The sequence below is a fragment of the Ascaphus truei genome, chromosome 2, assembly GCF_040206685.1.
Source record: "Ascaphus truei isolate aAscTru1 chromosome 2, aAscTru1.hap1, whole genome shotgun sequence".
Classification (NCBI taxonomy): domain Eukaryota; kingdom Metazoa; phylum Chordata; class Amphibia; order Anura; family Ascaphidae; genus Ascaphus; species Ascaphus truei.
Genome location: NC_134484.1, coordinates 338766318 through 338777936, shown reverse-complemented (window position 1 = coordinate 338777936; position 11619 = coordinate 338766318). Strand labels below are relative to the sequence as shown.

General features: G+C 43.4%; 1 protein-coding gene across 1 annotated transcript in view; it reads right to left on the bottom strand.

Annotated features, from left to right (window-relative positions):
• Positions 1-2263: 2263 nt before the first annotated feature.
• The window catches only part of TGM4 (transglutaminase 4), a 48899-nt gene continuing 39543 nt past the window's right edge, over positions 2264-11619 (bottom strand). Inside the window, exons 11-15 of the mRNA XM_075586708.1 lie at positions 9733-9984; positions 5052-5342; positions 4006-4175; positions 3444-3580; positions 2264-2537 (exon numbers count right to left, since the gene is read on the bottom strand). Of these exons, the coding sequence (XP_075442823.1) occupies positions 2396-2537; positions 3444-3580; positions 4006-4175; positions 5052-5342; positions 9733-9984 (992 nt within the window). The 3' untranslated portion in view covers positions 2264-2395. The remainder of the gene's footprint in view (positions 2538-3443; positions 3581-4005; positions 4176-5051; positions 5343-9732; positions 9985-11619) is intronic.

Below are 11619 nucleotides of genomic sequence, written 5' to 3'. Positions count from 1 at the left end.
ATGTATATTTTTTAAAATACAGTGTATAGTCTAGAACAGACTAAAAATACAAAATGAATGTGATAAATAAAATACATGTGCATATAAAACCTACATATACATATAACAGGGTTCCCCTTTGCCCCCCTTACCGTTTGGTTGGGTGCTGGCGAGGTGCGGGCAGAGTAGCTGTGGTTAGGGGAGGCAACCGAGTTGCCGGCGGCTCCCGTAGCAGGGCGTCGCCATATTCTGTGTGGTCGTGCATGCGCAATGCAGGTAGCTATGTTGCGGCAGCCATCTTGGTGCACCTTGCGCATGCGCAGAGAGGTACACAGGCGGCTATTACACCCAAACGCCCCGCAGTGGGAACTACAATGCCCAGCAGCCACTGGGGCTGCTAGATCACATGGCACGCAACAGCCAATTGGGCTGCAGCAATCCCCTGCGGGCAGATAGATACTTTTGGCGCGCTGAGGACCACGCCAGTCAGAGCTGGGACAAGGAAGGGGTAGGTCAGATATCCCCTGTTAGGCCCCAGCTAGGCCCCGACTCCCACATAGCTTGTGGCTGCTATAGGGACTTGCCCTTAGACAGGGACATTGCCCCGCTTAGCACTATCAGTGTCAGGGACACAGTGAGACGCCACACGGTGCCTGCGGTCCAGAACCAGACCAACAAAGACATTGCCTACGGTGTTTGCCATGAGGGACCCACCCAACATAGAGGCGGAGGCTTCACGGGTTACGGCAACGGATCCGTGGATCCCATCATCAGCATCTGCGCGCCCGGGTCTGGACACACCCGGCAGGTACCCAACTCCTCACGTGCACCAACAACACTTTAGTGGGCAGCGCTGTACCACATATTGGGAGAGGGGATTGACCTTGTGGACACCGGGTTTGTTGGGTGCCCAAGGGCACCTAGGTACTTTGGGGGAAAGTGACTCCATTGAGAGGGGGCGGAGTATTGGAAGGTATGGCCGTGCGGGGCCTGGTGGGTAGGCTGTAACTATATGAGCTGCATATAGTAAAACTGTTCTGCTTTACCAAGTGTGTATTCTTTGTGTCCTGTAACGGGGGAATTCCACACGTTAGAATCCCGTACAGGTGGAGGCACTACTGAGCATCACTCAGGTGCACCCCAGGTTCCCAGTAGAGGAGGCTCAGATCTCCTGGGCACCATCAGGTATTGCACCACACCCATACACCGTAGCCAGACATCTCCCAGGGGGTGGGCGAAAGTGCGCTACATACATATAAACAGCTCCACAACCCAAATAGGAAAGAAAGTTTTTTTATTCTTTCCAAAAGTATATAAAGTGAAACAGAAAAGGGGAGCGCAAACAGATTAAATGACAGGCCAGTGCAATGGAAAAAGTGCAAAGTGAAGATCTCTTCAGCACGGGAATAGATCACTAGAATAGCAAAAATAACACAAGGTATACTCAATGAAAACGGTCTTTGTGAAACATAGGCAGCAAGCCTGAGAGTCCTCTGTGGTGTCCATCTGTATATCCAGCTTTATAACAGGAATCCACCACAGAAGAAAGAGAAGGCAAAACAATGGTGCAGATAGTATCGGCAAATGTATTTATATGGACATAAAAGGCACAAACAAATGCGAACTCGCAGTGTAACAAATTAAAATTACCATGCCAAAATCTCACCGCCTCCCGACCCGCACAGCGTACCTCATGACTCGCGACAGCTCGTGACTTCTAAATAATATATGGGCTATACCAAACTGTGCACATCTGTATGTGTTTTTGTATAGCTTATATTAGCATGTATAGCTTATATTAGCATGAGCAGTGGTATAAAGTTCCAGAGCTGACAACCGTTCAAGGTTTTCATATTTGTTACAACCATTGCTGTGCACCCAAGTACACATTTTCTGGGTCAATACTGTACATTGACTCTTGCCTAACGTGTGAGAGATGTTAACAGATTGTAGGGAGCTCGTGTAAGACATGTAATTGATTTACACTTCCTGTTTTTTGTGTGTGTCTTTTCTGTAGTGAGTATAGTGCATAGAGTATGTTACTGTTAAATATATAGAGCAGGCTGTGTGTAACATGCAACGTGTAAACTAGTTCTGGATTGTTTTCAGAGTCAACTGTATATCCTGATGTAAAGTGCATTTTTTTATTGTTGCAATTTTTTATTTTATCCGCCATATTTTTATTTTACCTAGTAAAAATAAATCCCAAATGCATGTGAAGATTTACTCATTAACGCTTTGCTACCTGGCATTTGCTTGATATTCCATGAACTGGACATGAGAATGAGCTTGCACACACACGCTTAAAGCATCTTTATTTATATAGAGATCATCCGAAGAAATGAGTTATGTGGTCTCTAATGCTCATTTACATGAATAAACAACATGCAAGATGCTCCATATGCGACTCCAAATCCTACTTAGTGATGGTAATCATTTTTTCCACCACAATCCCTTTAACTTGGGTTGAATTGAGCTTGGCCACAATTTTCTTCTCCCCCGTTTTTTTCGGTGCACATATGATCTTGGAACGGAATATTCCTCCTGGTCTTATATCCCTGTGCAAAAAAACCATGCAGAAAATGTAGAAATTAATATATAGTGTAGAACAATCAGACGAGACAAGCAAACAGATATTGTGTCCTCCACTATTCTACAGGTGCCATCCCACACAAAATGATATTTCAGCTAAATACAGAATATGAAAGGGTGACCAATAACAATTACCTGTACTATCCTAGAACTTAAAAAAAATATATATATATATTAAAATCTACAGTAATTTCAGTACTAAGGATTACCACTATGGCTACTATACCCAGCCCCAGAATCCACTGCTTGTCTCACCCTAACTGTTTATTGGCTCTCATCTCCAATGAGGACTATGACATCATCATGGTGTTCTATCCTAGTCAACTGGGATTTTTAGAGGGATCATTTTTTCACTTAGACCTCAAAAGGCCTTCAAGACGTTGAGAGATTCACAGTGAGTAAGAGGACTGCATGTTCACATAAATTATAGCCTTTGTCTATAGCTTCTGGCTTCAAAACACACTACGAACCAACATGAGGTTTATCCCCCATGCTACCTATGTATTTAATAATGATTGGAGGGGATAAGAACATATTAGGATAATGAGGGTTAGTATTTGCAGTTATATAGCCAATATTGTTTTTCAGATTCCTTCTCAAAAAGTTTGTAGGCAAACTCAATGTTATTTTATGTTACAGTACAATGTTTCATAATGGATTCCAAATATGCTATTCAGCGGCTATAATTTAGATACTACACATAATGCATAAGGAGAGGTCTTTGTACTGGAATTCATCATTTGTAAAAAAAAATATGTTACCATATATCGCCGTGTACACATAATACACTATTATTAGTGAAACATCAGTCCTCATATCCCACTAAAAGATCTCCACCTTTTTGCAATGAAAACATGTATATTTTGGCTCACCCTTGATCGAAGTGCTCCAGCTTGAATATGCCCAGTCCTTCTACATGCAGCTCACATTTTTCTAGTGGGATACTAAGAGAATTCTTGAAGGTAAAAGTACAACTGAAATCTTCATCAATCTTTGCGGTTTCTGGCATCTGGAAGAAAAAGAAACAATCAATAGAGTAATGATATTAACAGGTGTTTTGGGTGATGTAACAGGCCAGATACTGATACTGATCATTATATTGTTAAAGGTGCGATCTCCTCTAACGACGCAATCCTGCTGACCCCTAAAAAATATTATGGAAAAAAATCAAATGAAAACATGCGTAAGGTATTATAAGGCGCCTTCTAGTACCAGAAGGTGTCTTTCGGCAGAGGACTACTTAGTAAACATGGGCCTGTACCTTTTATACATTGCTTTTGTGATGCTGTGAAAGATTGAGGTCACAGAGTACAAGAATACACTGCATGTTTACCAGTATTTGATATAGTAATAGACAACTCTGTAGTAGACATTGGTCTTCATCAAATAGAAGTCTCTACTTTGTGAGGTTCGACCTTGGGTGCACCCTCTTACCTCCACCATGATGGGAGGATAGCTGAATGCTATCACCATGCTCTCGCTGTGCTTCTCTTGCGTCTCCTTGGTTTCAGATATGACGTTGACCCGGATGATGAGCTCGTCCTCCACCAAGATCACAGACTGCATGTAGAGGTCGGCTGCCACCTTCAGTGGGACGGAGGCAGCTTTACCCGTCCAAGCAAAGGAAAAGAAGGCGTGGAAAAATAAGCTGCACGCAGTGAAAGTACAACACATACATAATGAAGGACCGTCATAGTGGTAAGATCACTGCTTTGGAAGAGGGCGAAACTGGCTTGAATCCCACCGTTAGTCACCTTGGGCAAATAATTTTATTATTTATTTATAAAATATTTTACCAGGAAGTAATACATTGAGAGTTACCTCTCGTTTTCAAGTATGTCCTGGGCATAGTGTACCAAAAGTAGGTTAGACTGGCCCTCAGTGAGCCTGTAAATTCAGTATAAAGCATTACGTATATTGTCAACATTGTATAAGAAAATATTTCTGAGTTGGCCTTCTTTATCATGATTCCCATATGGTTAAACAAACAAAAAGTGATTAGCATAAAAAATACAGCCATGTAGTGTACTGTAGTGCCGACGGTTATTCTAACACAAACCAGTGGCAATCGCCAAAAAGACCCAGGTACATGCTTGGTCTAGTTTAAGGCATTTCTGCATTGACTAAAGGCCCATCAGATTAACAGCGGGGGGACCTGGCTGTCCCATTCAACTGAATGGGACTGCCAGGGACCCCTGCTGTGTTAATCCGATGGGTCATTAATCACTGCAGAAATGCCTTAAACTTGCCTTAAACTAGCCCAGCACATACCCAGCATGTAACCGGGCTAGTTTAAGGCAAGCTTTAGAATACTCGTTGCCTTGTCTCTATATGCGGAGTAAATGTGACAATTGGCCCTTATCTGATCTCAATTTCAAAGATGATGTGGCTAGCACTGTCAGGGATGGTTAGGTTTCCTTTATTTGTTAGTCCACCCCCCCCCCCTACAACATATTCAGTGGGCTACAAAACAAAAGTACCTTGCTTTTCTGCAACTTCAACGCTCTGTGTGATGGATGCCAGGTTGGCAATGACTTTGCCAGTATAGGACTGTAGCTGACAGCCGACAATAACGTTCACTGTCTTTGCCTCATTCGATTCATTTTCAACAGAAATACACACGTCTATGGGGTTCCCAGGCAATAAGTCCTTTTCACCTATGATCTGTAATTTGATGCCAGGAGGAGGTGGGGGTGGAGCAGCAATTAAACAAATGTCTGTCTTTAGGTATGAGCAGGCTGTCTCATAAGCTTTCCTCTCTTCTGGGGACCCTAGATAACAAGAGGAAGACAACAAAATCATAGAACCGAAAGACAACTACATTTTCAATGCTGCCTCTATGTTCTCTTTACATTCTAGTCTATCCCTGGCTCCATTACACAGTAAAATCCACAACCAGGGTTTAGAGTGTGAAGAGACTCCAAGACAGAGTACAGTAGTTTCTTAAAATAGAAATAGGCATGTGAGTCCAGTTGAGATAGTGCTCAAGACAGAGTAAGAAACGTAGGGAGGCTTTCACTGGCATTGACTTAAATGGTAGTTAGCGCAGATCGAGCTCCAATATCAGTTATCAGAGCTTTGTGAATCCCTGACTTAGACTTAAAGGAGAGTGCAAGATCTTTACTAATTTCTTTCAGGCAGGAATTCCACTACAGTATGTTGAATTTTTATGTAATTTGCTCTATTCCCTCTATTGTATATATGCAGTAGTCTAACACAGAAAAAGATGGTGTAAAACAGCGCTAATAAATAATAAAGGCAAACTAGATTAGTGCATATAACAAACAACTGGCAGCCAGGTGAAGACTGACCGTACAGTCAGTAGGAGTCAAAGAAAAACCGGCGCCAAAAAAATTAGAGTCAATAAATTCCAAACCATAAAGGTGAAGTCCAATTGGAAGTCATCAGATGAACAAAGGAATTGTGCTGACAACTCTCCTCCCAGACCGTGCAAATGGAGAAAGAAAAAGAAAACAGATTATGGTGCAGTATGCCAATTACTGATGACTAATAAACCAATACCAACTAACAACACATAACGCACAAGACTGACAACACACCAACACTAGCAAGGCTAAAAAGTAAAATTAAAAAGCTATTTATTAACACAACTAATGTGGGTAATGGAGGTGGGATGTCCAGAGGGGTAAAACTGGAATCCTACTTACAGGACCCCGGTTGGGTAAAGGCAGTTTATTGTGACGTCACGCCCCTCACATCCGCCGGAAAGCCCTGCAACTCGAGTGATTCATCTCCCACCCACATCACGTGGGGACGCCCGTGAGGGAGCTCCGGTCGCCATCTTTGGAGGACTTCACCATCCACTCTCTGCAAACTGCCTTTACCCAACCGGGGTCCTGTAAGTGGGATTCCAGTTTTACCCCTCTGGACATCCCACCTCCGTTACCCACATTAGTTGTGTTAATAAATAGCTTTTTAATTTTACTTTTTAGCCTTGCTAGTGTTGGTGTGTTGTCAGTCTTGTGCGTTATGTGTTGTTAGTTGGTATTGGTTTATTAGTCAACAGTAATTGGCATACTGCACCATAATTTGTTTTCTTTTTCTTTCTCCATTTGCACGGTCTGGGAGGAGAGTTGTCAGCACAATTCCTTTATGCAGTAGTCTGCTGCCTTGTAGTGTCTGGATCATTTTAATTGGAAACGAACTTTTTTGTTGTTGTTGTTGTTTTTTTAAGGAACAAAATTCCCATAAGAACATATGGAATCGATGCAGAACTCTCCTTCCTTGTAATATTGTGTTTCGGGAGACAGCTACAACACACATTCAGCATTTGAAGCACGCCAATGTTTTGCAAATGTTTCCTACATGAGGTTTAGATGTCTCAATGGGCATGTTGTGCCATATTTACGAAGCAATGCTACTCCATAAGATACCTTCCAGCAAGGCTCAGTATTTATGGCCCCCTTGCAACCCATTCAAGTTAATGGGCAGTAAAGCCTCTTCAAACACGGAAGGTGTCTTATTGAGTAACAATGTTTCGTAAATATGTGCTTCTTTCACACTTTCAGTGCTGCAACACCCAAGTGCCATGGGTGATCCAATAATGTGACCATGTGATTGCTGCGGCAGTGATCACATGGCCACCAATCAGTGCCTGATCAATCTCTGACCAATCAGAAGCCTTCCTCTATTGTTTCAACCCTGTTCACATGTCCCTGACAGCTGCAGACACGATCGCGTGTAGAAATAAGAAAAACAGGAATGATGTTCCCAGGACCCCATAAGAGGTACTAGAGTGCTGGGCCTTGTGGTGTTAGGTGACACCATAAAGACTAAGCAACCTGTTACAGACGGGTTTACAATGTGTGTTTGCTAAAAGCACCCCGAGGATTACTAGGGGTTATGAGTCTTGAGAAGGTTTGTATTTTTTTTTTATAGAGGGTTAAAAGATCCTTGCTTGTAACATGTGTGCATCTGCTTTAGTTTCCATTGCTTATTACGAATATGGATTGCTGCTGAGATTAGGGATATGTTCTGATTATATTTGTATGTAGCCCCGGACCCTTTGGGCTCTCGTGATCCCCCTTACCTCCAAGGGTCATGCGAGTGCGCTGCGGGAGGGTGTGAGTGTCACTGGAGTCAGCGACGGATAGTCGGCTCCTCAGAGAGGTGGGTGCAAGGTGTAGGGAGCGCTCCGGTGCTTCGGAGGCTCCGCGGCGGCCCAAACGCTCAGGGCGCCACCATTTTGTGAGTTGCACATGCGCAATGCATGCGACTAGTGCGGTGGCCATTACTGGGTTGCGCATGCGCTGGAGATGTGACAACCAATAAGGAAAGGCTTCGGGATGGGAACTACAGGTTCCATGAGCCTCGAGGACGGTCATCTGGTACGCAGCAGCCAATAGGGCTCGATGGTTTTCACTGGCTCCAGGATATAGTCATAGAGTCAGACCACGTTAGTCAGTGTGTGACAGGCAGGGATAGGGGCAGAGGGTTCGTGCAGAGGGGCAAGTAGCCTCTGCACTAGGCCAGCAAACCCCCCTAGGCCCAAGATAGGCCCTAAGTCATCCTTTAAGTTTGTTGTTGCTTCAGAGACAGCCCTAGTATAGGGAACGGATCCCCTTAGCAATGCAGGACAGTTAGGGACACAGTGGAGGCTGACATCCCTGAGGAGAGGTCTGGGACCAGATCTCCCTAGAGAGAGAGATATCACCTGGGTGGGATCACCCCTGATGATGTCATGGAGGAGAGTGGATCCTTTTTGATGTTTTAGCGGACCGGGTGCTGGCACGCCCGGCAGGTATTGTCTGCAAAGTGCACCAACAAAACCGGTACAAACACAGGCGCTGATCATGCCTATAAGGGTGGGTTCTTTGGGGACACTGGTGGGTTAAGTGACCAAGGGACAACGCATTATTGTGGTCACGGTGTTGGGAATCACTGCTGGGGAGAAAGGCCCTGCGAGGCGTGGGGTAGTTGTGGACACAATTACTACAGTATATAGGGAGAGTCATATTATTCTTATTATACATATCGTTGCAGTAACTGTGTGGGTGTTATTAGTGTATCCTGTGAGGGGCTGCTTCCGCTCTGCTGGGATTCCTCACAGGTGGAGGCGCTGCACCAGAGTAAGTGTACACCCCAGGCTCTCCGTGGCAGAGGCTCAGGCTCCTGGAGCCAACAGGTATAATAGCAGCACTGGTAGCTTCCTGTGTTCTGGGGGAAACAGGGCTACATGTATTTTTAAGCTTAGTCCAACAAACATGCTTATCTGGAGTGCCAGAGCAATCCCTTTCACTGGTCAACAGCTCATTGAAAAGATGCATTCCAGGTGCTTCTGCCAGCAGGAGTTCAGGAATTGCCAGGTAGAATGAAAGCCCTTGTTTCATTGCAGTGTAGCAGACTGCAACAGACAAGAGTGCCCTAAATTGCCTTAAAGAAACTGCCACCTGCTAACCCAGGTCAGTTAACACCTGGATGTTGAGCTAGGCAGACCTACAGCAAAGTGCTAATCCCATGTTTTACCAGCAATCTCGCCTACCTGTTTTTTTTAATTGATTGTTTATTAATAGAATTTGAACAAGGGGGTCCACCAGGCCTGAACCACGCTATTTTTAGCTCCAGGGACCATGCAGTTCCCAAGATACTTAATTTAGTTGCCTGTGTTTTCCATCCCCTTTAGAGAAATCAAATTGACTGCCAAATCTCGTGGGTCCCATGGGCAAATCGGAAGCCGCAACGTTATTGGGGGGGATGATGTTGCAGCTGCCTATTGGATGATTATTGACAGGTCTAGAAAGTAATACTGGCAACTAAACTATTAATTATCTCGAGAACCAAGCGCATTAGAGCACCCTTAAGGAGTGGAATATACTCATCGCTGAGTATAAACCGTTATGGTCAAGTGGGATTCTAGAGCCATGTAACCGATCTGCCATGTAAAATAAATAACACTCTTTGGGGGTTATTCATTAAACTGCAATAGTGCTGATCAAGGCACTATAACATAGAAACTCCCATTGACTTTAATGTGAGTTTCTGTGGGATAGAGCAGATCAGGGCACTGTCACAGTGTAAAGAATAAGCCCCACAGATTCTGATGTTCTTAATGAAAATTATACATCTGGTTACAAGTGAACTACATGACCTAACCCTGTCACAAGTATTATGAGAGATTAGGTTGATGGCAATAGATCTTACCCTCTTTGTACTTGTATTGTGATGTAATGTCCTCTCTGGAGTTTTTATTGGCCGCCTTGGTGCTAATGCGCTTCCCGATGCAGCTTTTCTCTTCCCGTAATTGGGTCGTTTCTTCTTCACCATTAATTTCCTTTACCAGCCAGTGGACCTTGTCAGCATTCACTTCCGCATACACAAACTTGGCTTCATATGACAGATATACCTCTCCATTTTTTATGGCTGTTAGCGGACAAGGACCGCACTGAAAGATACCTGAAAGTGGATCAATAGCATGGTCTGTTAAATAACTGCGGTTGTGGTATTAACTGACCATAAATGCAGCACAGTTTAAGATTAAAGATGACAAAAAGTTAGTTTAAAGGAGCAATCCTCTTGAGTTTTGAAATACATTTTTTTGCAATGTTGCTACATATTCATAGTTTCATGTTTTGTGTTTAGATTACACATACAAATACACGTTTTTTGTGATGTTTCCCTTTCAAAAGTTTCCCTTTTGTTCGTTCCTTGACTGCTATTTTAGGTTTCTGCTTTAGATCACTTTTAATTTGATTGCCCCGTTCCCCCACTTAATGGCTTGTACTACAGCCACCTAAGTAGCATATCTGGATGTTTTCTAGCAACATTTCCAATTGAAGTCAATGGGGAATTTGGGAGCGGAAAACGGCTTGATCAGCCCCTTAGATGTAATAAAAACGAGACCTATGCAATTAAATTGTTATTTTATTATTTCTGATGAGGAGATGCTTTGATCATCTGTATATTAACCTTAAATGAACTGCACCTTTCAATCAATCCGTTCCTTAGAGCAGTAGTGAGTCTAACCTTTTACAAGGTGTCAGGATTGGGTAGATTTCAGGATTCCGTATAATCACATGGAATTTACCATTTAGTAATATGTGCCCCTGTTAGAGAAAGGAAGCTCTAAGGAATTGTTGTTTTCTTCATTAAAGAAGCACTTTATGCACAGTTCTGTCTGTTTACTGAGCATATATAAATATATCAAACAGTAGTGCCACCTACTGTACTTAGCAATTTTTGAGTTGGCGACCAAGAAGATCGGCACGCGAGAGGACTTCTGACCCATTGTATTGTATTGTATGTCTTTATTTATATAGCGTCATTAATGTACATAGCGCTTCACAGTAGTAATACACGTGGTAATCAAATAAATAACAGATCATGGGAATAAGTGCTTTAGACATAAAAGTAACATTAAGGAAGAGGAGTCCCTGGCCCGAGGAGCTTACAGTCTAATTGGTAGGTAGGGAGAACGTACAGAGACAGTAGGAGGGAGTCCTGGTAAGTGCGTCTGCAGGGGGCCAAGCTTTATGTATCATGTGTTCAGAATTATCCAGTGCTATTCATATGCTTCTTTAAGCAAGTGTGTCTTAAGGTGGGTCTTAAAGGTGGATAGAGAGGGTGCTAGTCGGGTACTGAGGGGAAGGGCATTTCAGAGGTGTGGGCAGTCAGTGAAAAGGGTTTAAGGCGGGAGAAGGCTTTAGATACCCATGCAGCCTGGGAGTAAAATCTATGGGTTGGTAATACAACTCAAGTATGCACTTGCTTGTCCCTCCTTGCCTTGCTCTGACTACCAATAAAATGACATCACACAGAAATGGGACATGTGCTGCCTAATGTTCCTGTGTTTCCTGTGGCTGCAACCCATAATGTTGCCTTAATAGCAATGTCTGGCAGGCCTCTCCATCACGGAAAAGGTACTGTAACAGTAATGTGCATCCCTTTTGCTTGCTCTAACTACAAGTAACTTACATAAACGCCTCGTTAAGTCAATAATGGACAACTGTGGATCTGAGTGGATTAAAATGTTGGTAGTTATGTGCTATGCAACTGTGAAAGGCTTAAAGCAGCAGTCCATTATTTTTCAGG